Source organism: Heteronotia binoei, chromosome 13 (genome assembly GCF_032191835.1).
Source record: "Heteronotia binoei isolate CCM8104 ecotype False Entrance Well chromosome 13, APGP_CSIRO_Hbin_v1, whole genome shotgun sequence".
Lineage (NCBI taxonomy): Eukaryota > Metazoa > Chordata > Lepidosauria > Squamata > Gekkonidae > Heteronotia > Heteronotia binoei.
In genome coordinates this window covers 69,118,401-69,145,978 of record NC_083235.1, presented here as the reverse complement: position 1 = coordinate 69,145,978, position 27,578 = coordinate 69,118,401, and the positions used below count along the sequence as shown (strand labels likewise).

At 45.4% G+C, this 27,578-nt stretch overlaps 1 protein-coding gene across 2 annotated transcripts; it reads left to right on the top strand.

Moving 5' to 3' along the window:
• The first annotated feature begins 2,374 nt into the window (after window positions 1-2,374).
• TRIM65 (tripartite motif containing 65) lies at window positions 2,375-22,319 on the top strand. 2 transcript variants are annotated; one of them, XM_060252704.1, is made up of 6 exons: window positions 2,375-2,878; window positions 3,840-3,935; window positions 4,189-4,426; window positions 7,205-7,363; window positions 11,670-11,750; window positions 19,491-22,319. In XM_060252704.1, the coding sequence occupies exons 1-6, from the start codon at window positions 2,435-2,437 to the stop codon at window positions 20,093-20,095; spliced, it is 1,623 nt and encodes a 540-aa protein (XP_060108687.1). In that variant the 5' UTR covers window positions 2,375-2,434; the 3' UTR covers window positions 20,096-22,319. The 2 variants fall into 2 exon arrangements, with proteins under 2 accessions (XP_060108687.1, XP_060108688.1); XM_060252705.1 differs by lacking the exon at window positions 4,189-4,426 and having other exon boundaries at window positions 7,201-7,363.
• Window positions 22,320-27,578: the final 5,259 nt, after the last annotated feature.

The window sequence follows — 27,578 nt, the reverse complement described above, 5'->3', positions numbered from 1 at the left end:
AAGAGCGGCTCAGTGGTGAAGCATGTTTTCAGGGTCGTGAAGGCATGGTCTGCCTCTGGAGTCCAGTGAAATGGCTCTTTAGGCCGGAGGAGCTGGGTCAGAGACATGGTTACATCGGCATAGGCAGGGATGAACTGGCGGTAATGATTGGAAAAACCAAGGAACCGCTGTACGTCCTTGCAGTTCCACGGCGTCTGCCAGATCAGGACCACTTTGACTTTGTTCGGGTCCATCCGAGTCCCATGGGGTGAGACGATGTGGCCAAGGAACTCGACTGCTGTTAAGTCGAAGGCACACTTCTCTAGCTTGCTGTAGAGACCATGCTCGTGCAGGCATTGCAGGGCCTGGCGGATGTGCCCTGCGTGCTGGGTGGGGCTTTGGGAATAAATTAAAACAGCATCTAAATAAATGATCACAAAGAGGTTCCCGTCACCTCCTCCCCGCCACGCCGCCTCCTCCCTCCGTTCCCTACCCTGTGAGAATTTCCAAGCCGGAACCGGCTCTAGCGCCGCATTCCTGCTATCTAAAGTGCCTCCCCCCCGCAGATGGCTGGAGCTGCGGGTAAAACCAGGCCACGGGCTGCTCTCGCAGTCTGTCATGACTGGAGTCCTGACAGCGCAGCCTCGCTGTCGCTGACTCCTCCCCTCCCCGCTTCCTGGATGGGAGAGGAGTCAGCGACAGCGTGGCTAAGCGGTCAGGACTCCGATCCTGACAGACTGCAAGAGCGGCCTCGCGGCGCGGTTTTACCCGCCACTCCAGCCATCTGCATGGGGGGGGGGCACTTTTGATAGCTGGGACACAGCGCTAGAGCTGGTTGCGGCTCAGAAATCCACACGGGGTGGGGAACGGAGGGAGGAGGAGACACAGGGGGCAAACTGGTGGAGTTTGCACGCAGGGCTCCTCAAGAGAAGCCCTCCATGCAAATAGGGCCATCTTGCCCCACGGCCCCCCCGCACCAGAATTCTTACCTCAGGAGCCTCTCCACCCAAAAGTTTCTGGCTACGGGCCTGGGCGGGGGGGGGGGGGGCTGTTTTTTGAGGTAGAGGGACCTAATTTGCAGCAGAGCATCCAACACCTCTCCTCAAAAGACCCTCCAAGTTCCAAAAAGATTGGAATTCTATGAGCCCTAAAAGATGGTGCCCCTATCCTTATTTCCAATGGAGGGAAGACATTTTAAAAGTGTGCGGTTCCTTTAAATATGATGGCCAGTTCAATTATGCTTGTCACAATTTGGAGTTCAATTATGCTTGTCACAACCCTCTATTCTCTTTGTGGCAGGAACTCCCAGCCTGCCCATCTCTCACTGTTCTCTTGCGAAGCAGAAGAAAAGTTTATTATTGGAGCTGGGCAGTCCAACAAAATACAGATATAGCAGACCAATTATCCCAAGCAGACCAAATAGTCCAGACAGTCCAGTAATCCAGAGCAGATAAAACTTGGTCCAGTAAATACTGTACATTTAGAAAGCTAAAACAGCAGAGCAGCTGTCTGAGGCTGTTCATCCATCACCATCTTGCCACCTTAGGTATGTGTATCAGTGGGGCTCTTTTTGAGCAGGAACACAGTTCCGGCTGACTTGGTGTCAAGGAGTGTGGTCTGATATTCAAATTCGTTCCTGCTGGGCTTTTTCTACAAAAAAAAAGGTCCTGTTAATCAGTTATATAACAGCAACATAGCTTACAAGTTCTGTGTTCTCATACAAGTTCTGAGAGCCAGTTTGGTGTAGTGGTTAAGTGTGCGGACTCTTGTCTGGGAGAACCGGGTTTGATTCCCCACTCCTCCACTTGCACCTGCTGGCATGGCCTTGGGTCAGCCAGAGCTCTGGCAGAGGTTGTCCTTGAAAGGGCAGCTGCTGTGAGAGCCCTCTCAGGCCCACCCACCTCAAAGGGTGTCTGTTGTGGGGGAGGAGGGCAAAGGAGATTGTGAGCCGCTCTGAGACTCTTCGGAGTGGAGGGCGGGATATAAATCCAATATCTTCATCTACCTCACAGGGTGTCTGTTGTGGGGGAGGAAGGCAAAGGAGATTGTGAGCCGCTCTGAGACTCTTCGGAGTGGAGGGCGGGATATAAATCCAATATCATCATCATCATCATCCATGCTTCTTCTTCTTCTTCTTCTTCTTCTTCTTCTTCTTCTTCTTCTTCTTCTTCTTCTTCTTCTTCTTCTTCTTCTTCTTCTTCTTCTTCTTCTTCTTCTTCTTCTTCTTCTTCCATAAGCCTTTAAACATCGGGGTGGAATTTCCCCATGGCTTCTGCTGTTTGTTCTTGACAGCGTGATATTTAATAAAGCGAGCAGTGCCTATTATGCTTGTCTCTTTAAGAGGCTTGTTGGCAGTGGGCCATAAATGTTGTACTTCCTACTTGGTAACAGCCGTGTCGGCCTCTTGCACTGGTTTCGTTTTCTTTTCCTCTTTGCTGAAGCTGCTTTCAGCAGGATGGCTTCTCGGGGCTCTCAAAAGCTGGAAGATAAGTTAGTATGCTGCATTTGTTTAGAAATGTTCGCCACTCCTGTGACTGCACTCTGCGGTCACAGTTTTTGTGAGAAGTGTATCAACAGCCACTGGGATAAAGAGGAGCAGGGACCTGCGAGCCGGAATGGCTATACCTGCCCTGAATGCAGGAAAAGCTTCTCTAAGAGACCGCAGCTCAGCAAGACTGTTCAACTTGACACTATTGTAGACATTGTCAAGTTAGGAGAACTGCCGACGCCTGAACCAGAGAAGGTAGCAGCGGTTTGTGAGAAAAGGTGTCCAAGGCATGGGCGGGCTTTGGAGCTCTACTGCAAGACTGAGAAGCAGCTTATCTGCTGTGTATGCGCACTGAAGGCATGCCAGAACCATCAGAAGGTTCTGTTTGACGAGGAGCGGAAGATAAAAGAGGTAAGCAAAACTCTTAGAGGATTAGAGGCTGGGGGTTGGAGAAGGGAGGGAACTTAATCGGCATGTGATAGTTCCTCCTGTGATGTCACATCCAGGTCAAAGGTCACCCCGACATCTCCTTTTCCTGGGAAGTCGCTTCATCCCACCAAAGTAAAATTTAAATTTCCCACCTTACGTCACTTCACCTCCTTTTCCTCCACCCTCACATCATTATGTGTGCATATATTCTGTATTATGCGAGCATGTATTCTGCCATATTAACCCTTTTACCATCCTGCTGAAAGCAGCTACAGCAAAGAGGAAAAGAAAATGAAACCAGCGCAAGAGGCTGACACAGCTGTTACCAAGTAGGAAGTACAACATTTATGGCCCACTGCCAACAAGCCTCTTAAAGAGGTTTACAAGATAATGCATGGAATGCATGGGATGGATAAAGTAGAGAAAGAAGTACTTTTCTCCCTTTCTCACAATACAAGAACTCGTGGGCATTTGATGAAATTGCTGAGCAGACAGGTTAAAACGGATAAAAGGAAGTACTTCTTCACCCAAAGGGTGATTAACATGTGGAATTCACTGCCACACAGAATGTTGGACTGGATGGGCCATTGGCCTGATCTAACATGGCTTCTCTTATGTTCTTATGTTTACCCTAAATATCTGTGCTGGGATGACTGGCTGGCTACCCAGTTCTGTTCTGCTCGACCAAAAAAGCCTTCTCAAAATACTCTTCAGGTTTTTTCCTCAGGCTAAGAAGAAATTTCCACTCTCAAGATCTAAAGGAGGATGCCAGCCAACAATAATCCCATCCACTTCTCAATCCCCAACTAGTCTCTATCCTTTAGTGTCTTTACAGGGGATAGCAATTCTGGAAACAAACATCATCTGTCTAGGAGAACTAGAGAGTAATAGGATTATGTGCATGAGAATAAAATACTTGACACTTGTGGGGGTTCTTTGGCAGGAGAATTTAAAGGAAACACTGGAGAAAACTGAGAAGATGGAAAAGGAAATTAATGAAGAAATCCAGAAGCTGGAGAAGCAAGCAGTTGGCATTAAGGTAAGAAGTCCATGGACATCACCCCAAGGGAAATGAGTACTTTCTCCCCATCCTTCACCTCCCTAGCAGAAACTGTAGCTGCTGAAAGAGCAAGTGGTTCACTTATTTTTCTTCCTCTCCAAGAGCTCATGCCTGCAGTGCAAAGATTATTTCTCTTTGCATTCTCCAGTGTCTTCCTCCATACCCATCAGAGAAACATGGATCCCATCCTTCAAAGTTTTCGTATGTAATCCCACTCCCTTCATTGTTACAGGATTCCTCGGAGAAGTTAAAATCAGCGGTTTTGCAAAAATGTGTCCATCTCAGTGAAGCCCTGAAGGAATGCCAAAGGAAGGCGCTGGAGAGAGTTGAAAAAGAACAGGCTGCTGCCCTAAACCAAGTGCAAGAGAACTGGAATCAGCTGCACCATCAACAGGCCACTGTTAGCGAGCACAACAAGAAGGCCCGGCAGCTACTAGCCTGTCCTGATGGCATGGTGTTTCTGGAGGTATCTATGTGCTTGTGGTATAAATGTATTGCCAGTTAGTATGCAGCCCCTCTGCCTGAACTAGATGACAGGGATCAGGGTGCTTCAACAAGCTGCTCAGTCCTCCTTTCCAGACATACTCACTCCATCCTGCTGCACTGAGGAAGGGCTGTATAAAGTGAAGGCGCCAGGGCCACACCAGCAGTTGCAGCAAAAGAAACCAAGGTGTTCAGTGAATCATATGAACATATGAAGCTGCCTTATACTGAATCAGACCCTTGGTTCATCAAAGTCAGTATTGTCTTCTCAGACTGGCAGCAGCTCTCCAGGGCCTCAAGCTGAGGCTTTTCACACCTAGTTGCCTGGACCCTTTTTTTGGAGATGTCAGGGATTGAACCTGGGACCTTCTGCTTCCCAAGCAGATGCTCTACCACTGAGCCACCATCCCTCCCCTGACCAGCAGTGGCTCTCCAGGGTCTGAAGCTGAGGTTTTTCACACCTACTTGCCGGGACCCTTTTTTGGAGATGCCGGGGATTGAACCTTGGACCTTCTGCTTACCAAGCAGATGCTCTACCACTGAGCCACCGTCCCTCCCCTAATATGAACACATGAAGCTGCCTTATACTGAATCAGACCCTTGGTCCATCAAAGTCAGTATTGTCTTCTCAGACTGGCAGCAGCTCTCCAGGGTCTCAAGCTGAGGCTTTTCACACCTACTTGCCTGGACCCTTTTTTGGAGATGCCGGGGATTGAACCTTGGACCTTCTGCTTACCAAGCAGATGCTCTACCACTGAGCCACCGTCCCTCCCCTAATATGAACACATGAAGCTGCCTTATACTGAATCAGACCCTTGGTCCATCAAAGTCAGTATTGTCTTCTCAGACTGGCAGCAGCTCTCCAGGGTCTCAAGCTGAGGCTTTTCACACCTACTTGCCTGGACCCTTTTTTGGAGATGCCGGGGATTGAACCTGGGACCTTCTGCTTACCAAGCAGATGCTCTACCACTGAGCCACCGTCCCTAATAAATCCTTTTATTATTCCTGATCCCGCTGCATTTCACCTGTGGTTTTGTCAGGGGATCTGTCACAATCCAGAAGAATAGGGAGAGAAAGAGGGGCACCGAAACCTAACATCCCCAAAAAGGAATTAAGAAAGTGAAAGGTTAAATGGATGCAAATTAGGAGGCCCAATGCAAAATCAATAAATATACCGCATAAATATTACAAATAATAAAAAAGCATGTATTTTAATAGATTAGTTTTACAACAATTAAAGGCCCAAATATAGCTTCTGTACAGATTACCAGTTGGTCAGTATTTCAAAATTAGGACCTTACGTGACTCTAAAACAGATATGTTTTGGCCTACAGCCTTCTTCAATAGTCAAGCATAAATGTTGCTCATAGGCTCAATTATTGCTATATTAATATGGTCTCAAGTGAAAATGATGTTCTGCTAAATATTAGTGACATATCGTTGCCTTGTGGCCAAATCAGGTACATATAACCAAACTGGTATTTCAATTGTGTACTCTCCTGTTTTAGTCCAGGAGATTCAATTCCAAAAGCAATTATAGAGCCAGTGTAACTATTAGTTTGCAGTGCCATTATTTATTTATGTTGTTTATGGTTGTTTTCCAAGAAACTTATAACTAGAGGAGCTCCGGTTTCCTCATGCAAGATATTGTGTTCAGTAATACATACACATACACATACATATTCTACTTTACTTGTGCAGTAGCTAGACAGCAACTATATGTTTGACATAAAGGATGCCATGTGCTGCTGAGACTACAAAGAGGTTTTGAGTCATGTGGACTCTCAACAAAGAGGACTTCTTGCTCTGTTAGCTGGGGGTGGGGGAGGATTTGCTGAGAACTAGTGGTTAGCAAGTGAGCAGGGCAGAGTTTACTGTGAGTCACCCACCATGCCAACAGGCAGGCTAAAGAGGAACTGCCTGAGGGAAACTTCCACTGACTGGGTCATCCCTTTGCAGAGAAAAGGAGAGATCTTGCAGTAGGGAGAGGCTCCAGTCTGTGGCCTGCCTTACCATCCATTCCTGCGCCTCTGAGAGAAAAAAAATATTATGGTAGGGAGGGAAAGGAATTACAGTCTTCATTTTGAAAGTGTATACATGCTGCTGTCTTTTAGAATTGCCGAGTTTCCCCCCCTGTTGAAGGGTCAAAGTAGTAGTAATGCTATAACAACCTATGCAGTCTGCTTTTTAAAAAATTAGAAAGCGCCTTCCAGTTCCAATATTACCATTTAGGGTCACAGGATGTCTCTATTCAGCATAAAAACAGACTATTCTCTCCGTGGAAGACAGTGGAAAACTATTTGACGTTCCTATAAAACTTCATCCTTTCTTGTGGAGGAAAACAGGAAAGAATTAATATTAAAGTGCCCAATTTTTTTACTAGATGCAGTACAACTTAAAGTCAGCAAGAAACAAGCAAGAAAGCAAATGTTCTGTCAGCGGTCCAACAAAAAAGTAAAGGCAGACCTTCTGAACAAACCCCTACATGAGTATCTTGCATCTGCTCATGTGCATTCTGTTTATGAGCCACAGAAGAAAAAAAGGGCTGGCTACAGGGATTAGCTGATGTAACCATGACAAGAGAACAGGAGGATGGGTGAAAGAAGGCCCTTCAGAGCCAGAATCCTAGACTAGGAAGAGGGAAGGTGACATATCAAGAGGCTCCAGAATCCATTACATTTAAATAAGACATAAGGTCAGTTCTGTTTTCATAGATAACCAAGCTTTGTGGTTTAACTTTTAAAAAAAAAATTTGTTGCAGGAACTTTTGGTCCTCCCTACTCCTGGCAGCTTGGAAGTTCCTCCTCTTGAATTTGATTTGGCCTGCAGCGTGGATTCGATCACTAAGTTCTTCAGTACGGTCTCCCGGATTTTTCAAGAAGCTTTGTCAAATTCCTTTAATCCAGTAGCAGCTGATGCACAGTGTAATTGTTTCTATTTCTTTGGGGTATGGAGTTCAAGGGTAGCACGGGGCAGGGGGGATCAGGTTTTCAGTGGCTTAGTGGAGTTATTACTGTGGTAATGAATCTAGTTATCGACACCTTTGTAGGATACAGTGAAAGAAAAATGGCAGCAATGAGCTTGAGATTGTTATGGATGAGTGCCAAAATAGATTAGGAAGATGTGCATGGCATCCTTCCAGAGAGCTGCTTGAGGTGGCTCATAAAATAAAAAAAATAAATACAGTAAAACCATAAAAACCACCACGATAAAATTATCGGTATTAAATCTAGCCATAAAAACAGCATGAAGCAGCAGTTTACAGCCAGTATGGTATAGTGGCTAAATGATAGATCTAACAGACCCTCATTCACATCCCTACTTTGCCGTGGAAAATTGTCGGGTGATCTTGGGCTAATCATACACTCTCAGCCTAACCTACCTCACGGTGCTCATTGTGAGGATAAAATGGAGATAAGAACAATGTAAGTGGCTTTTGAGTCTCCATTGAGGAGAAAGGCATATAAATAAAGTAAATAAATATCTCTATAAGACAACGCCCTGACTAGAAGTAGACTACTAAAACAAAAAACCTAGGCGAAGATAAATGGTTTCACCCAGTATCTAAAGGATACCCTTGAGGGTGAGCCTCAAGTGGGGAAGCTATTCCAAATGTGAGGTGCCATCACTAAAAAAGCTGCAGCTGTTCTTGAAATCTACCTCAGCTCCGCAGGCAGCAGGGGCAAAGAAAAACAGAACTTGAGAAGAGCATCTTAACTGAAGGACTGCGCAGTACAGAAGAAAATGGTCCATTAAATGCCACACTCATAGAACATCCATAAACTTCATCCCTTAATCATCTACCTTCTGGATTTTCCTCTGTACTGATGCAGTCTTTCAGAAGCTTAGCATGATACATCCTTTGGATGGAAAGGCCCATGTGTATGAGAATGTGCGCATTTTTAAGGTCCCACTTAAACTGGCTGGTTTCACACTGTGAAATTGACGCAATATTATCCTGTAGTAGGGGAAAAAACCCGCTTGAGTTTGGTCCGTTTCCAGGCTATCAGGCCGCAGCAGCTGCTGAAGGGACAGAATCCCGGCAGTGGTCAGTGGTTGCCCATTCACACTGCTATATGAAGCTGCCTTATACTGAATCAGACCCTTGGTCCATCAAAGTCAGTATTGTCTTCTCAGACTGGCAGCGGCGTGGCTCAACCACGGACTCGCTGCAGAAAGGGCTGTTCTTTTTAAAAAGTCCCCTGTGTGCGTACTCAAGCAGAGAAGTGCACAAGTGGGGTTAGGAGGGAAAAAACCCTACCATGCTGGTAACGGCTTGGTGCGATCATACAGCTCTTCCGCTTATGAGTCACCCTGGGGCATTCCGACAGCAGCTGATGATGCGACCTTCATCAAATTTAGGGGGATGCTACCAGGAAAATCCAGGTAGCTTTTTAATGCGGATAGGAAGCATCTGGAAACGGGGTAAGAATGAGCGCAGCTCGGAGGGCAGATGTGCTTGTGTGATGGTGTGCTTTTAATCCTAATGGGAGGCAAAGCTAGGTCTCCTGTGTGAAACAATCCACTGGCACAAATCTGTGTGAAACAACCCACTGGCACTATCTTCCTTGCTGCTCCCCCCACTGGAGAACTTTAAAAAACTTTTGTTTAATAAGCATTGCTAGATCATTACAGTGCAATAATGTTACAACTGCCTATTACCAGAGTCTACTGGCTCCCCTCAGTTTAATTTTCAAAAAGAGTTTCTACTCCTTTTGGCTGTGGAGATACAAGGAACAAGGTGCATGCTTATATCTCTGCAACACAAAAGGTTTTATAAAAATATATAAGCTGGAAATTCAGAGGCAATAGCAGATCAAAATAATAAGCCAGTGCAACAGTAAAGTGCTGTAACACTCTAGTACAGGGTTGTCTAAACCTGCTTTCGATCCCCGGCCTTAAAGAGGCCAGGCTCAAAATGACCAGAGTCAGGGCCTTTTCTGTTGTAGCTCTGTGCTGGTGGAATGAGCTTCCATAAGAAGTTAGGGCCCCGTGAGAGCTTCTACAGTTCCGCAGGGCCTGCAAAACGGTATTCTTCCACCAGGCATTTGTAAATTAAGATCAATGACAACAGACATTTTGTAGATTTTGAACCATCTGGCCCATAACAACAGACCCCGAATTATCTGGCCCACCTCAGACGCACAATCACGACTTATGATCTTTCTCTCGATAGACTATCTCGTAGTAACAGTCAAACAACAAAATTTAATACGGATTGAACTGGCAGCTATCCACTATTATTCTATTTTAAGATCAAAATAGTACCTGATATAGTTTTGTGTTTTTATTTATTATGTATTTTTATATTTGTGGTTTATATCAATACTGGTTTTTCTGTGTCTTTTGTGGAATGTAAACCACCCTGAGCCTGCTTCAGCGGGGAGGGTGGGATATAAGCTGAACATAAATAAGTAAATATATTATGAGGCCCAGATTTGACATCGGGCCTGGCTATCTGTGTTATAAAACGTAATGCCAGGTAGCACAGATTTAAACTTTATAAAGGACACAGACTAACACAATTAAAGATTTTTTTACTTAAAATAAGACATACTTAAAACATCAGCACACTTGCAATTTTTTGTTTAATAGTCTCTGATAACTGACACCTCTTGCTCTGAATTATTGCATCAAAAACTGGAGACAACGTCTGTGCTGTAGCAATCTTGAGTATGCTGTTCAGGTGTTGTTCAGGTGTGCATCTGTAAGTTGCAAACCTGCTTTTGATTTATTGACATTCATTACAGAAATCTTAAGGTCAATGCTTTGATCCTAAGACCCAGAGGAAAACATGAAATGGCTGGGCATTGTGAGCTTTTGTACATAAGTTGTTTCTTGTGCTGGTCAAGAACATGTGAAAGTACCATGGCACAAACCAAGGGCTATGTGTTTATCTACAAAACTGTAGTCTTCCCTAGAAAAATAACTGCCTCTCCTATGAGGCAGTGCAGGAACAGAGAGACAACCAAGTATAGTGGTCAGTATTAGCCTACTATCTGGGAAGTCTTAAGTTCAAAATCCCCAATCAATCAAAAGAAATCAAAGGAAAATGTGAAAGAAAAATCAAAGAAAATGTGCTGGGTAAACATGGTCTGGACACACACTCTCAATCTAATCCTGGCACTGAATCATGAGAGCATGAATAAAGGAGGGGGCAAACTCAGCCGCACCCATAACAAGTCCAACAAAACACATGCACACTCTTTCTCTCTGTAGCAAGGCAAAAACTCATACTTTGATTAAAATGTTGCTGGTTTTAAAACTGCTTTATTTTTCTCTCTCCAGTGGGATCAAGGAAACTGGGCAAGGAAGCTCTCTCTCTTTCCTTCCTTACTCAGGAGACGAGGAGGGGGAGAAGCCTCAGCCACTAGAAGGAAGAGAGGCTTGGCTCAGTAGCTCTGCAGTGTGATTGATTGAGCCTGGCAAACTTAATCACACAGCAGAGCCACAGAGCCAAGCTCCTCCACTGCCTGAAGCTCCCCCTCCCTCCTCCTTCCTTTGAGAAGGGGAGAAGGGGAACACCGAGGAGAAGCTGCTTTGCTTGGCTGCCTCCTGACAGGAGAGAAAGAAAAAATGGCAACAAGCAGGAGAGAAGGAAGCAGACAATGGCTACTTGCTGGTGGGCCTGATTGGAGCCCTTTGGGGGCCAGATCAGGCTCACGGGCCATATGTTTGACACCCCTGCAGTAGTTGCTATTTTTAGAGCTCTCTGGTGGTGGCTAAGGGGGCTTGAGAGGACAATGAAAATCGCTGTGTGGATGCTCCATCGCCACAGGAAATGCCTCTTAGGTTTGTGGGAATAATAAGAGTGACACACAGAGCCCCCATAGCCAGTCCACAGTGCTTGAACCCTTCAGGGCATCTCAGAATTTGAATATACTATGATCTGAAGCAGCATTATACCAAGGCACATTAGTGCATCCAAATTCTAGTGCTGTGCTCTATTCTGACAGGCAGGATCTCAGGCAGAAAGGGGTCTTTCCTGAAACGTCCTGCCCGATATCCCTTACCTGGAGATGCCAATGTACTGAAGCTGGGACTGCATGTGCTGTAGCATCTGGCCACTCCCCAGATGTTTTCTCAACCAAATAGACAGCACCCCTCTCCTAATAGGGCTCCCAGAACACTTTGTTGAGTCTTGACATGTCCACTATTTGAAAAATGCCAATGTTTTACATCTTCCTGCTATTTAATCCCCCCCCCTTTTTTTTGTCTCTCGTTCTTCAGCCTCACTGGAATCTAAGGCAGTCAGAGTGAGAGCTGCACAGTGTCTTCCAGAGACTGAATTAAGAATGCATCTTTTAAAAGGTAAGGAACTTCCTGGGCTGCTCTAGAGCAGTAGGGCTATGAGTATATTGATATATACAGACATCCTTCTAAGCCTCGCCCTGTATTTATTCAGACAGTAAATCTCCAGAGTCTCACACTCATTTAGGGTTGCCAGTCCCCAGGTGGGGGCAGGGGATCCCCCGGTTTGGAGGCCCTCCCCCCACTTTAGGGTCGTTAGAAAGCGGGGGGAGGGGAGGGAAATGTCTGCTGGGAACTCTGCTATTCCCTATGGAGATTTATTCCCATAGAAAATCATGGAGAATTGATCCGTGGGTATCTGGGGCTCTGGGGGGGGCTGTTTTTTGGGGTAGAGGCACCAAATTTTCAGTATAGCATCTAGTGCCTCTCCCCAAAACACCCCCTAAGTTTCAACAAGATTTGGACCAGGGGGTCCAATTCTATGAGCGCCAAAAGAAGGTGTCCCTATCCCTCATTATTTCCTATGGAAGGAAGGAATTGAAAAGGTGTGCCGTCCCTTTCAATGTGATGGCCAGAACTCCCTTTGGAGTTCAATTATGCTTGCCACAGCCTTGATCTTGGCTCCATCCCCAATGTCTCCTGGCTCCACTCCCAAAGTCCCCAGATATTTCGTGGATTGGACTTGGCAACCCTACACTCATTCTGCACACTGGTTCCATCAAAGTGCTCAGAGTAGCCAATGAGGAAGAAACTATTCACACAAGCTGTCTATTCAACATAACTTGTTATGTACGAATTACGAGCTTGTACAAATAGTTGCTCCCCTTTCAGGAGACAAAAACCCACCCCTCTCCTATCCCCCCAGATGTTCCTACTTGCATGTGTTTTTACAGGGTTGCCACTAAAATTTTATTTTTCATTTCCCTGACTTTCCCTGACCACCATTTGTCAATTTCCCTGACCACTATTCAAATATAACCACAAGTTCAAAAATGAATAGGTCACGTTGCATTTATGCAAGGCTTAATGAAATGTTCCACTCTACAACTGCACAAGTCTCAACTGCAAAAATATTTGTCAAAGTCAGAGAGTTAAAAGCAGCTTCACTGCAGCAACATCTGTTTTGTAGTTGCACCAAAAATTACACCAAGATTCAAACTTCAATTCAAGTAAACACTGAATGCTAACAAGTAGGAACTGCCCAAAGCTGGGAAAGTTTCACTTTCTGGTTCCGGAAAGTGTAATGAGCAGATCAGCAGCAAGAAAGGAGGTGGCGTTTCTGCAATCTAGAGAAGCAGACAACCCTCATTTGCAACCTTTATGCATGGGAGAAGTCAGGAAAGAGGGTGAGAGAGCTGGTACTCTGTAAACTCCAGCAGGAACAAGCAATCACATTTGCAAAATTTAATTTGCATGGTGCAAGGTAGAAAGTGCTAGTTGTCTGTGAAATGCAACAGCGGCAAAATTCACTTGTAATTCTGTGCTGGGTTTATCAGGAGACCAAACATCCATTCCATACACAAGCATGACCCAAAAACATGCTTATCTTTATATGTAAGTTAAATGCAGTACTAGCAGGTAGGGATGAAAACAGATGTTTAAAGTTTGTATATTGCTAAACGTTTAAACTAGCCTCGGTTTGCAAATGCTACAGGCAGACCTTGGAAATCATGCAGGGACAGAACTCAACAAACACATGAGGCTGGTTGCTGGGGGTGGAGCTGAGAAAAAGGTGGAGCTGGGAAAGGGCATCATGAAGTTTTACTTGCATTCTGCTACTTCTCTATCCCAGTTGCCACAAGAATAGATCATGCTCTCTCAGCAGCAGGTCAAAAATCCACTGCTTGAATATATTTTAATAACAATTTCCCCGACTTTCCCTGACCAATTTCCATTTCCCTGACTTTCCAGAAAGTGGCAACACTGTTTTAGTTCCCACATTACCCGGAGTGGACTGGGAAGTGAAAACGACTCTGGAAAAAGTCAAGCTGAGCCATTACTGCTGTGCTGCAAGCCAGCATTGTAGGTCCACTCAGCTTAGTGGGACTGACGACGGGCATTAGCTCACCCACTGCATCGTCCCCCAAGCTGGAAGCGTTGCAGGAGGAAACAGTTGGACCGTTTTCGCACACAGCTTACCACGGGGTCACGTCCCTGTTCTCTCCGCAGCGTCTGTCGGATTTCTCACCATCTGCGCCAGAGTTACAGGAAGTGCCGCAGCTTTTGCGTAGCAAACGTACACCGCTAAAACCCAGTTTACGTTTGCTACGCAAAAGCCACGGCACTTCCTGTAACTCCGGCGCAGATAATGGGAAATCCGACAGACGCTGCAGAGAGAACAGGAACACGGCAGCGTGGTAAACTGCGTGCGAAAACAGTCTTGGTGACTTGACCCCCGTTTCCACGGCTGATGAAGGGTTTGAGCCAAACAGCTTGCATGAACCTTTCTTTCAGTGCAAGTTACTGTAAGCTGTCAAAACTAAACCAATCACCAGACCTGGATAGCCCAGGCAAGCCCAAGCTCGTCAGATCTCAGAAAGTCAGCAGGTCAGTTCTGGTTAGTTCTTGTATGGGAGGCTGTCCTTGAAATACCCAGCTGAGAGGTGGGGACAGGCTTATTCAGCCACCTCCCTGAATATCCTCAAGGCTCACCAGAGCTCGACATGACTTCCAGGTGCAGGCACACACACACACACATACAAAATACAAAACAACCCTACACCAGAGGAGTAATTCCATCCTTGATCCTACCCACGCATGTAGTTATCCTTTTCCTTGGATATGAAATGTTCCCTCTTTGTATAAAATGATTGCATAGACTGAAGATTGAAAGCATGATAGCTTGATCCATTTGCACATTCGCTGAGAACGGTTGATGTTCGGCAGGACTTTTACTCCCAAGTAAGTGCACATAAGATTGTATTCACAACTTGTATTCTTCAATGGAAATAAATCCAACTTCACCCTCCAGAAGGCAAGCAAATTTGCACAGCAAGAACCAATATAGTGCAGTAGTTAGTGTTGCATCAGAGCTCAGCTTCTACTTAACCACAAAGTTCACTGAGCCAGGTATTCTCCCAGCCTAACCCACCTCAAAGGATCGTTGCGAGGATGCAGCAAAAGAGGAGAGAACTACATACTGTATACTGATCTTCTTCGCCCAGGGAAATGCTGATTGCAGCATTGGGGTCAGTCAGCAATTTTTCTCCAGGCCAGTTTGGCAAGGGATCCTGGAGGTTTTTGCCATCTTCTGGGCATGGAGCAAGGGTCACTGAGGATGTAGGTGGTGGGGGGAGGTATTTGTGTTTCCTGCATTTTGCAGGGGGTTGGACTAGATGACCTTGGAGAGCCCTTCCAACTCTATAATTCTGATTTTTAGAGTAAGATAAGTATAACCAGAGAGCCCCGTGGCGCAGAGTGGTAAAGCTGCCGTACTGCAGTCGGAGCCCTCTGCTCACGACCTGAGTTCAATCCCAGCAAAAGCTGGTTCAGGTAGCCGGCTCAGGTTGACTCAGCCTTCCATCCTTCCGAGGTCGGTAAAATGAGCACCCAGCTTGCTGGGGGGGGAAGTGTAGATGACCGGGGAAGGCAATGGCAAACCACCCCGTAAAAAGTCTGCCGTGAAAACATTGTGAAAGCAACATCACCCCAGAGTCGAAAACGACTGGTGCTTGCACAGGGGACCTTTCCTTTACCTTTTTAAGTATAACCAGGGCTTTTTTTGAGCAGGAATACACAGAAATGCAGTTCCGGCTAGCTTGGTGCCAGGGGGTATGGACTAATACACAAATGAGTCCCTGCTGGGCTTTTTCTACAAAAGAAGCCCTGTGTGAAACAATGGTGACATCGGGGTGTGTGGCCTAATGTGCAAATGAGTTCCCATTGGGTATAACAGGTCCCCTGAGTATAACAGGTCAGCATCATTTGTATAATCTCCTTTGAATGCCATTTTGAGATAGAGATACAGAATGTAAGAAAATTAAACAGGTGTCCAGTGGCACCTTAAAGGTTTAAAAAAAAATATTCCCGCATAAGCTTTCAGGAGTGAGAGCAAAGATTATGCTAGAATAAATTGTGTTAGTCTTTTAGCTGTCTGTGGACTCCTGTTTTCTTTTAGAAGAGGTTTTAATACCCCACTTTTCTCTACCCAAAGGAGTCTCAGAGCAGCTTACAATCATCTTCCTCTCCCCCCAATAGACACATTGTAAGGTAGATGGGGCTGAGAGAGTTCTGAGAGAACTGTGACTGGCCCGGTGTCATCCAGCAGGCTTCATGTGGAAGAAGGCAGAATCAAACCTGGCTCTCCAGATTAGAGTCCATTGCTCTGAACCACAACACCAAGCTGGCTCTGTTTTGCTGCCTGGACCTAACAGGGCTACTCATACAGAATCAAAGATTCCTTTTAATGCGAGGACTTAATCATGGAAGACAGGATGAAGCTGGAGGCACAGAAGGCAGACTTAGTGGAGAAGAAAAGCAGGCAACTGTGCAGCCCATGGAAGCCCTAGGGGGTTGGGTCAAGGGATGATCTTGTGTGAACAGAATTTGTTGTAGTCTGTTGTGGCCTTTTGTGAAACTGTTCTGGATTCTCTTTCTGAAAGATGCAGGAGATTGCAAATGTAGGGGCTAGGAAATTAGCAACCCCTTTGTGTGAATGCTTGCTGGGGAGAAAGTGTAGCTGACTGGGGAAGGCAATGGCAAACCACCCCGTAAAAAGTCTGCCGTGAAAACGTTGTGAAAGCAACGTCACCCCAGAGTGGAAACGACTGGTGCTTGCGCAGGGGACCTTTCCTTCCCTTGTGTGAATGCAAGTGCATCCTTTTCATGCAATCGATCTTTGGCTCATAGTCCCCATGCTGAAATGCAGGACTCCTGGATCCAGCTCCTTTTGCTTTGGAATGCTTGAGAAAGTCGTCCTGATTCTTGCAGTTCTTTTCCTCTCAGGCCTACAGTCCATTACACTTCAGGAGAAGGTGGCTCACAAATGCAGCCCTTTGCAGAGAGCTTCTTCTCTGTTGAAGTGAATTGGAAGTCTAGGGCAACACTGCAGCGTGCTGGACTTGATCAATGCTGCTTGATCAATGAATTCCTGTGGGCTAGACTTTCAATCTGTCCTCTTGGGGTTCTAGCCCTGAATCAAAACTGTTCACAACAACAACAACACATTTTATTTATATCCCGCCCTCCCCGCCGGAGCAGGCTCAGGGCGGCTCACAACAAAATTCATTGAATTATACATTGAGTTAAAATACATTAGGTTATAATTAACAATATAAACCAGCAGGTAATTAAAACTATTAAAATTCTAAAAACAATAAGTTAGTGTTAGTATGTTGACATGTTGGCGCTATTCAGATGATGAATTTACTTAGCAATTTACTCAGTGAAAGCCATTCGAAAGAGAACGGTCTTGCAGGCCCTGCGGAACTGTTTCAAAGTCCCGCAGGGCCCGCATTTCTTCTGGAAGCTGATTCCACAGCTGTGGAGCCATAACAGAGAAAGCCCGGGTATGGGTACTCTGGAGTTTTGCGTCTTTTGGCCCGGGAATAGTCAGCAGGTTCTTCCCTGCTGACCTCAGTGCTCTCTGGGGTTCATACGGGGAGAGACGGTCCCTAGACTTCATTTACTAGTGCACTTATATGTTCTTTTAAATTGTGGAAGAAAACTTTGAGTGCTATTGGCTTGTGGAAGGAAAAGAGATTTTGAAGGGTGCTTCTTGCCTGAGGTTTCTTTATTGGGCACTGGAAATGCACATCACCACACCAGAGTGATCTTATTTTTATTTTTTGTAAAAAATGGCATTGCTTTTTAAAAGGGGTCATCTTGCAATTAGCTTAACATGGCTGTTCAAGATCGGGGAGCGACGGCGGCTCAGTGGTAGAGCATCTGCTTGGTAAACAGAAGGTCCCAGGTTCAATCCCCGGCATCTCCAAAAAAGGGTCCAGGCAAACAGTTGTGAAAAACCTCAGCTTGAGACCCTGAGAGCCGCTGCCAGTCTGAGGAGACAATACTGACTTCGATGGACCAAGGGTCTGATTCAGTATAAGGCAGCTTCATATGTTCATATATGTTCAAGAAGCTCTTAAAACAGCTATTCATTTAATTACAAGAGATGCAATTTTCCTGCTAATAGTCAAGCAACTGAGACTCCTCCCGTTCTCTGACAAGGGTGGAACAGGATCAATGCAGAAAACACTATAATAGTAACTGCTGAAAAACGTTTTAGTAACTTTGGACAATAACCAATGAATAAAGGACATTCTTCTGTATACATATGCATACATGCACATATTCTTCCTCTGCTCCAGCTTCTGTTTAGTATCCTTATTTAGGCAGAAAACTGACCAAGGGAGAGCAGAACTACTGTTAACGGTTGGCACCCTTCATAGGTAACCTGGCACAGAACAGATTTCTACAAGGTGTTTGTGAGTTCTGCAGTTCAGATTGTTTTTATAAGGCAGAGCTTGCAGCTACAAAGGATTTGCTTCCAAGGAAATAGATGGCATACCTTTCTTATTTGTGGAGGATTTTTTTTCCTAATGAGTGCACTATAGAGCTTCATTCCTATTGCCTTGGCAGAATGAGCGAGCACTTTCACCTCTTCAGCTACTGCCTAATGGAAAAGGAAAGGTCCCCTGTGCAAGCACCAGTCGTTTCCGACTCTGGGGTGACGTTGCTTTCACAATGTTTTCACAGCAGACTTTTTACGGGGTGGTTTGCCATTGCCTTCCCCAGTCTTTTACACTTTCCCCCCAGCAAGCTGTGTACTCATTTTACCGACCTCGGAAGGATGGAGGGCTGAGTCAACCTTGGGCCAGCTACTTGAATCAATCTTCCGCCGGAATCAAACTCAGGTTGTGAGCAAAGAGTTCAGACCACCGTACTGCAGTACTGCTGCTTAATAGGAGCAAGTAAAATAAATTTGTAGAGGAAATGTCTTGTTGCAGCTTCAATAAATCCGAGTATGTGTTCAGTGTCCTGAAGAGGACTGTGCTGGCCAGTGGTTGCCTTGTGAAAGGCAGCGAAGAAGCTGGCAGGATTCTACAACACAAATGGCAGGCGGTTGAGTGCATTGGGGACGGCAGCGAAAGGTAGTAGCTGAAGGCAAAAGCTCTTGTTGAGGCAGCTGCTTCTGAACAGCTCCCTTGTTGAGGCAGCTCCTTGCAGACACATGTGCAGTTCCTCTGGAGTACCTCCTGCACTGAGGCAGGGAATGACACTTAGCTTTGGGTCAGGGAAAGATGGTGTTTGGTTTCAGTATCCAAAGAAAGGGGCAGTTTGCTCCCAGAACAGCTCCCAAGACCAGAGACGGAAGGTCTGTGAGTGACCAAACTGAGGGTGTATGACTGTGATGCACCTGACTAGCATGAAGGGAGCTACTCTGTCCATTGATAGGGAGCAACCTGAGGTACTGTTTTCTTCCCGACCCACTCAAGACCCTTTGGAGATTATCCCCAAGACTCAAGCTGGTACCAGAAAAAACATATGAGCAGGTAGCATGGTGCTCCTAACTGCCACATTGGGAATCTTAGAATATTAATTTTGTGGAATTAAAAGTCATGTTAAAGTCACTAAGCCTTCATTTGCAGACTGCAACCTTGTACCTTTGCGTCCTTAGTGCTGTGCATCAACCTTGCAGTTCTCTCCTGCCGTGGTGACTTTACTTTTCAATGTACTTGCCTCGAGAAATGTATGCTCAAGGTGGGATGGGGAGTCGAGGATTTTTAAACAGGCTAAATGCTATGGTAAATACTACGGCTGTAATAGGCCCCCCCCCCCTCAAATTTGATATTTCTGCAGATCATCGGAATTTGACTTTTGACCCAGCCACAGCTAACAAATACCTGCAAGTGTCTGAACAGAACCGGAAGGCCAAACACGCTCCAGGCTCTCGCAGTACACTGTCCAGTCGTGACCCACAGAAGTTTGAGCCATGGCAGATCTTGTGTGCCCAGCAGTTCACCCAGGGCAGTAACTACTGGGAAGTCAAGCTATCTGGCCAGTCTGTTGTTATTGGCATTGCTTACGAGAAAATCCCAAGGAAGAAACGGGCTGGTTGCACATTCACCATTGGGCTAGATAAACTGTCCTGGGGCCTGCATGTCCAAGAAGATTGTTATGTGGCCTACCACAACAGTGAATCTAAGAAGATAAAAGAGTCCTTATGCAAATTCATTGGAGTCAAGTTGGACTATGACCAAGGAGTCCTATCCTTCTATGGCATAGAAGACCATATGAAACACCTCCATTCTTTCCACACTATCTTTACAGAGCCCCTTTGCCCAATTTTTTGGCTTTGTGAAGGCACAGCGGTTACCCTTTGCCAAAAGAGTCGAGGTCAAAGTATAGCTGATGGTATGTTTCCTGACTCACAGGCAGTTTCTGATGCCGTGGAGCAACCATGAATAGGCTGATGGCTCTAGGACACTGATAGTGAGTCTCTTGAATGGTTACCATTCCCATCAGAGTAGGACTTAAGGATGCAATGAAGATGATGTGTGTGAAAAAGGATGATGATCTAAACCCTCCCCATTCCTTATCTAGCTTCCCAACTAGAGAGTTAGCTAGGCATCATGGGACAGAGCTGACACACCTACTACTTAGTGCAGTTTTCTGAGGCTTTCAGCTTGCTTTAAGAAGGATCCACAAAAAAACAACCAACCTCCAAAGAGCACGGAATTGCAGTTAAAATTGATCACAGCCCAGCTAACCACCATTGTAGTGGTGACTTCTGTGGCTTGAGATGGCAAAGAATTATTGGCTTATTGGTTTGGAACAGACTTCAGAACAATTTAATGTTCAGGGTGTGCTCAAACGTAACATCAAAATCGAGATTCTGTGCTGTTTGCCCTGAATACACATAACATCCCCATACCATGACTTGGCCTGCAGATTCTAGGGAGGGTACCTTTTTTCTTCTTCTCTGCATGTAAATTAGCAGGGAAAAGAGGTATTGACTGTTCTCTTGAAGCATCTACAGTTGGCATTGCAAGCTCACAGTTTTTGGTGTTGGGGTTTTTTTTGCTGTTTCCCTCAACAAAGGATGTGAAGTGTTTTAAAGGCTAGAGGAAGAAAGAACCTGAGATAAGGCTGCCAAACTATTTCCTGTTCTCTCTTTCTGTTTGTTTTTTTAAAAGTCTGGTTTCTGAATAACACTCTTGCTTTATTTTCCTTATCTGCTGCAAACTTGACAATGGTCTCACATAACTAACGGGGCCTATCGTGCAAAAAGAATTGGCCTGCGGTGCCTTAACAACAGGGTCGCCAGAAGGTCACAGAAAGTGAAGGGGCACAATACACAGACCTATGAATTGAAAACAACTCCATTGCCCAAATTAGGGCTGTTATTCTAAAATATTAAGGGGTGTTTGAGTTGTCCAGGTCAGGGGTGTCAAACCTATAGCCCAGGGGCCAGAACCAGCCCACCCAGAGCTTTAATCTGTCTTGCAGCTCTCTTCTCCACCCTGCCTGCCCTTAAGCTTCGAACCTCAAGCCCAAACTGCAGCTGAACACAGGAAGCAGAGGGCAGGTTTACCAAACTTCCCAGCTCCTCTTTGCCTGCAGAAGCTCCTCTGGGTTCCTTGGAAATACACTGCAACACAATAAAGTTGCAAAAAAAATAAAATAAAATTGCAGAGTGGATTTTCCATTCCCGGACTAGTCTGTCTGGCCCCAGGGATCTTAATAGAAAACCCATGCTATATTTTCTTTGCAACTTTTTTCTGCAATGTATTTCAATGGAGTCCATACAAGTTGGCATTCTTGGCTCCCATTGTCTCCAAAGGGCATTCAAGCCTCTCCCATGTCAAAATGACCCTGTAAAAAAAAAACCCTTACACCCTGCACCTGGAGAGTCACTGCCACTGTTGAATAGATTAGGGGTGGGGAAGAAAGCTTGCAGTGCCCAGCCAATTCATGTTTTCCTAAGCACAGAGCATTATGTATTTTTTTCAGTTTATATTTTTTTCATTTCTGCTGTAATCCTTGTGCTTTTTCTTTATGTTTTATTTAAAAGATTAAATTGCCAGATCCCACTATTCTCCCACCTCTCCATTTTAGGCAGGCATTTTTTAAAAGCGAGGGGGAGGTTTATAACAAACCAGTTAAAAATATAGAGTTCTACAAACTCAAGGAACTCCAGTTTTCCAGAGGAATAGTAGTTTTAACACACACTCCTCCTAATGTAGGTCTTCAATCAGAACAAGTGCTAAAGAGGACAACCAAAATTATTATCTCAAACCACACTGTAAAAAACCCTGAGACCCTGGAAAACTGCTGTGATTCTGAGTAGATGGGGGAGGCGGAGAAGCTTGCAATTCCCAGCCATTTCAAGTTTTCCTAGGCTCAGAGTATTTTGTATTTTTTTTGTTTATATTTTTGGTTTCTGTTGTGATCCCAGTGATTTTTTGATGTTTTTAAAATTGCATTTTCAAATCCCACTATTTCCCCCTCTCCTTTAGGCAGCCATCTTTTAAGGATGGGGGGGGGGAGGAAGGTTTGGGAGGTGTCAAAGACTGTTAAACAAAATATAGCACGAATTTTAGTGTTTTAAGCATGTTTGTATTTGAAGTTAAAATAAGAATTTGAATTGTATTTGTTGTGTCCTTTATAAAGTTTATATCTCTGCTACCTGGTGTTACATTTTATGATGCACATGGCCTAACAAAGTCCATTTATTTCATATCCAGCCCTTGTAACAAATGAGTTTGACATCCCTGGATAATCAAAATATTTTGCTGGATTTCTTGGAGTTTCCTAGGATTTGAATAATAAGACAACTGAGTATTTTTCTTAAATGTCATATTTAAGCATAACTCAATATCTTACTTTGAAAATGGGTGGCCAAAAAAGAAACCTTACAAGCAGGGACCATCAATTTAGCATGAGGCATATGAAAAGAGTAAGCAGTTGGGTAATTATAAATGCTATAAAATAATTCTATCGTTTTTTCAATAAACTACCCGTATAAAAGACAATAAGTATCTCTGTTGCCAAATGCAAAGATGGAGCCAAAATCAGTCTTTTTCTTACAAAGAATGCTGCTAGCTTTGTAGTATAATAGAAAAGGATCCATTTCACTAGAAAGTTGGATGTATGTCAGGTTTTCCATTCCCTTTCACTGAGATGTTTTATCCATTTGTTTTGTAGTGTCAAGCTAATTGGAAGATTTTTTTTCTTCCACTTTTCAACTACTAGTGATTTAGCTGCTATTAATAAGATCTATAATTTCTCTTCTAATTGGAGGTATTTGTTAATTACCTGTAAATCCCAGCAATATTGTTCCAGCTTGGAATGGAATAACCTATACATTTTTGACCATGGTATTTTGTAAAATTCCAAAACTGTTGAGTTTTGATACGTAACCCACATGTGGTAAAGTACCTATCTTTCTCCATTTCCTCCAACCTAAAACATAATTGTCCTTATAGGTGAACTATAGTCTATCCAAAGCTCTAAACATTGTGTGAAAAAAACTGAAGATTATTTTATATAAAAATGAAATAAAGTATCAGTCATATTTAGGATCTGTAGTACAACAATATGAACTCAACTGTATAAAGGAGATTACTTCATGGAAGTATGAAGGGCAATCTTAGTATAATTTTCTCAAATTGTGTTGATTCCCTAGCAATTTGTGTCAACTTCAGGAGTGGTACTAAAATGCTGTACTCACCTGAAGATCCTCCTGAAATCATTCAATATCTTATTATCCAGATTTGAGTTGGTTTGTTCTGCCTGGAATCAGCTTTCCTTCTAAGCTGAGTTAGTGTGAACTAGCTCACACATTTTTAGCCTCCAGCTCACAGGTTTTTGTCTTAGCAAAGGAAGGATGACCCCAGAGCACAATAACTTATGCAGCAGCTCACAACTTGAATGCCAATAGCTCACAAAGTAGAGTTTTTGCTCACAAGACTCTGCAGCTTAGAGGGAACATTGCCTGGAATCTGTTGGCCTAGGATTTAGGGCTACCCTAGCTCACTACCCTCTCATCTCCTGATCTCATCCCCCCTACGGTTGAAAACCTAAGCACACTTATAAGGAAGAAAGTTCTGCTAATTTATCATGACTGATTTTGAAGTGTAAATATGGTTAAGCTCAGGATGTGCCTGACTGCAGGAGCGTGCGCCGAGTGCAGGTAGACCAAAGCAGTAACTTGCCTTAGCAATAGGAACGTCGATATGAAGAGCCAACACACCAGTTTGGTTGTATAACAAACTGTGTATTATACAGATATTTACAGTGAAGTTATATACATATACAGTCCAGAGTAGCAAAGCGCTTCGCCAGCAATCCATATACATAGAAAAAACACTCTGGTACTCTGCTGCTTATATAGTACAGCCCACCAATCAGGTAAACCGCTGACCCATGGTGACTCCTCTGGACAGATCCAGATATTACCAGTTCTTGCATCAGCCAGGTTGAGTAGTCCGGGGACTCTTGTCATGTGATTAGCTGTCACTTTGACAGTTCTTGATCTAGCATGCTTCACAGCAGGCTACATAATACTAACAGTGCCTTCTTTATCTCATCTTACCCATCCCAGACTCAACAAGGAGTAGCAGGATGAAATACATGTTTATTAATCAAAAACATATTTTTATGTACTGGCTCATTCTTTCAAAGCCTTTCCTCCTTATGTCAGTGTTTTTGGGGGGGATTTTGCATACCCCTTTGCCTACCCCAGTTTACAAAACTAAAAGGGGGAAGGGCTGTGTGGTTACAGGGTAAGAGCCTGGTTCCTCAGCTTTTGGGTAAGTATCTCAAGTCAGAGCCTCACTGCTCCATGATTAGCTGGTGAGAAGGTGGTAGTACATTTGGATTGAAGTAGGAGGAGGTTTATTGGAGCTGTAAAACCTCACCTGAGCTCTTGCTACTGTCCTGACATGTCTGCAAGACTCTCAGCCTAGCTTGCTCAGATATGCTGCTGTTGCAATGTTTCCCAACCTAAACCTTCTACATGTCATGGTAGAGGCCTCTGATGGAAGCAGAGATTAATAGAAGGTCTGGTCAATGGTGAGTGGGGAAATGCAGCTGCTTAGACTTTCAGTAACACTGGAAGATACACATGCAGTGGACACATTCTGTCAACACAGTGGTGGAAGGCAGGGTACTAGAATGCCTTCCAGTGTGTGAGCACATATTCTTCATTCTTACTGTATTCCCACGGGCCAAGCAGAGGCAGAAAGGGTATTATACTGAACAAAGTTATTCCTGCATGAATCCTTATGGAACACAGGCACTTGAGGATAGCACTCTATACAAATGAAATACTGTATTTTTCGGACCATAAGACTCACTTTCCCCCCAAAAAAGAGTGGGGGGGAAGTACGTGCGTCTTATGGAGCGAATACTAAAAAAAAAGACGAGGCGGGGGTGGGGAAGGGGCCTGCAGCTCCCGGGAGACAAGCGCCAGGATCGCTCCCTCCGCCCCCACTGCAAACCCAGCACTTCGCAGGCCGGTGTGCTTCCCCCGTGCCTGCGTGCCTGGCTGGGAGACAAGCGGCGAGATCGCTCCCTCCACCCCCACCGCAAATCCAGCACTTCACAGGCGCCGGCGTGCTTCCCCCGCGCCTGCGTTTCTGGCTGGGAGACAAGCGGCGAGATTGCTCCCTCCGCCCCCACTGCAAATCCAGCACTTCGCAGGTGTCGGCGTGCTTCCCCCACGCCTGCATGCCTGGCTCCGGCTGTGCGGCCCCCGGCCGAGGCGGCCCGAAGGCTGCAATGGCGCCCACATCACCGAAGATGGCCATTTTCGCACGTAGACGAAGGTGCGTCTTATGGTCCGGTGCATCTAATGGTCCGAAAAATACAGTATGTATCTTTACATAGTAGGTGCACGAGTAACAAGAGCTCTGTGATGTCAGTATGTCATATCTCTTGTAACAAAAATAAGAAATTTAAGAACATAAAAGAAGCCATGTTGGATCAGGCCAATGGCCCATCCAGTCCAACACTCTGTGTCACATAAGAACATAAGAGAAGCCCTGTTGGATCAGGCCAGTGGCCCATGCAGTCCAACACTCTGTGTCACAGAAGAACATAAGAGAAGCCATGCTGGATCAGGCCAATGGCCCATCCAACACTCTGTGTTAACATAAGAACATAAGTGAAGCCATGTTGGATCAGGCCAATGGCCCATCCATTCCAACACTCTTGTGTCACAGAAGAACATAAGAGAAGCCCTGTTGGATCAGGCCAGTGGCCCATCCAGTCCAACACTCTGTGTCACATAAGAACATAAGAGAAGCCATGTTGGATCAGGCCAATGGCCCATCCAGTCCAACATTCTGTGTCACATAAGAGAAGCCATGTTGGATCAGGCCAATGGCCCATGCAGTCCAACACTCTGTCACATAAGAACATAAGAGAAGCCATGTTGGATCAGGCCAATGGCCCCTCCAGTCCAACACTCTGTCACATAAGAACATAAGAGAAGCCATGTTGGATCAGGCCAACGGCCCATCCAGTCCAACACTCTGTGTCACATAAGAACATAAGAGAAGCCATGTTGGATCAGGCCAGTGGCCCCTCCAGTCCAACACTCTGTGTCACATAAGAACATAAGAGAAGCCATGTTGGATCAGGCCAATGGCCCATCCAGTCCAACACTCTGTGTCACAGAAGAACATAAGAGAAGCCATGCTGGATCAGGCCAATGGCCCATCCAGTCCAACATTCTGTGTCACATAAGAGAAGCCATGTTGGATCAGGCCAATGGCCCATGCAGTCCAACACTCTGTGTCACAAAAACTCAGGCACCATCAAGAGGCCAGGACACTAGAAGCCCTCCAGCTCATTATTAACAAAAATTGTGCCCAAATGTTTTTACCATACCACAAATTAAAATTTGGTTGCATTACCAGAGAGTGGATAAAAGTTTTGGCTCTACATCTAGGCTGCCAGTGAAGGTTACTAACTAGCCTGAAGAAAAATCTCCTGCCCTTTCAAGCAGAGGTTTAATGGGGTGTTGCTATGCCAATAAAGGTTTTTGGAATTGGGGGGGTTACTTCCATGCCATGAAAAGCTTTCAGCTGCCCATTTCCCCCACATAAGTTTCTATTAAAGGAGCAGGTCACTTCTCCATACCAGCTCACAGCTTTACCAGCTGGTAATCTCTGCTTTAGGTTTAACATGAGCTCTGATGAACTAGGTCAAGACTCTACTTTGAAGGTCCTCCTTGGTCATGATGGCTGTTGATACTGCTGTACCCTCATGAAATTCCTCTTGTAGTGGTTAAGTGTGCGGACTCTTATCTGGGAGAACTGGGTTTGATTCCCCCCTCCTCCACTTGCACCTGCTGGCATGGCCTTGGGTCAGCCATAGCTCTGGCAGAGGTTGTCCTTGAAAGGGCAGCTGCTGGGAGAGCCCTCTCAGCCCCACCCACCTCACAGGGTGTCTGTTGTGGGGGAGGGAGATACAGGAGATTGTCAGCTGCTCTGAGGCTCTGTCCTTGAAAGGGCAGCTGCTGTGAGAGCCCTCTCCAGCCCTACCCACCTCGCAGGGTGTCTGTTGTGGGGGAGGAAGGGAAAGGAGATTGTAGGCCGCTCTGAGGCTCTGTCCTTGAAAGGGCAGCTACTGTGAGAGCCCTCTCAGCCCCACCCACCTCACAGGGTGTCTGTTGTGGGGGAGGAAGGGAAAGGAGATTGTGAGTCGCTCTGAGCCACTGTCCTTGAATGGGCAGCTGCTGTGAGAACCCTCTCAGCCCCACCCACCTCACAGCGTGTCTGTTGTGGGGGAGGAAGGGAAAGGAGATTGTGAGTCGCTCGGAGCCTCTGTCCTTGAATGGGCAGCTGCTGTGAGAGCCCTCTCAGCCCCACCCACCTCACAGGGTGTCTGTTGTGGGGGAGGAAGGGAAAGGAGATTGTGAGTCGCTCTGAGGCTCTG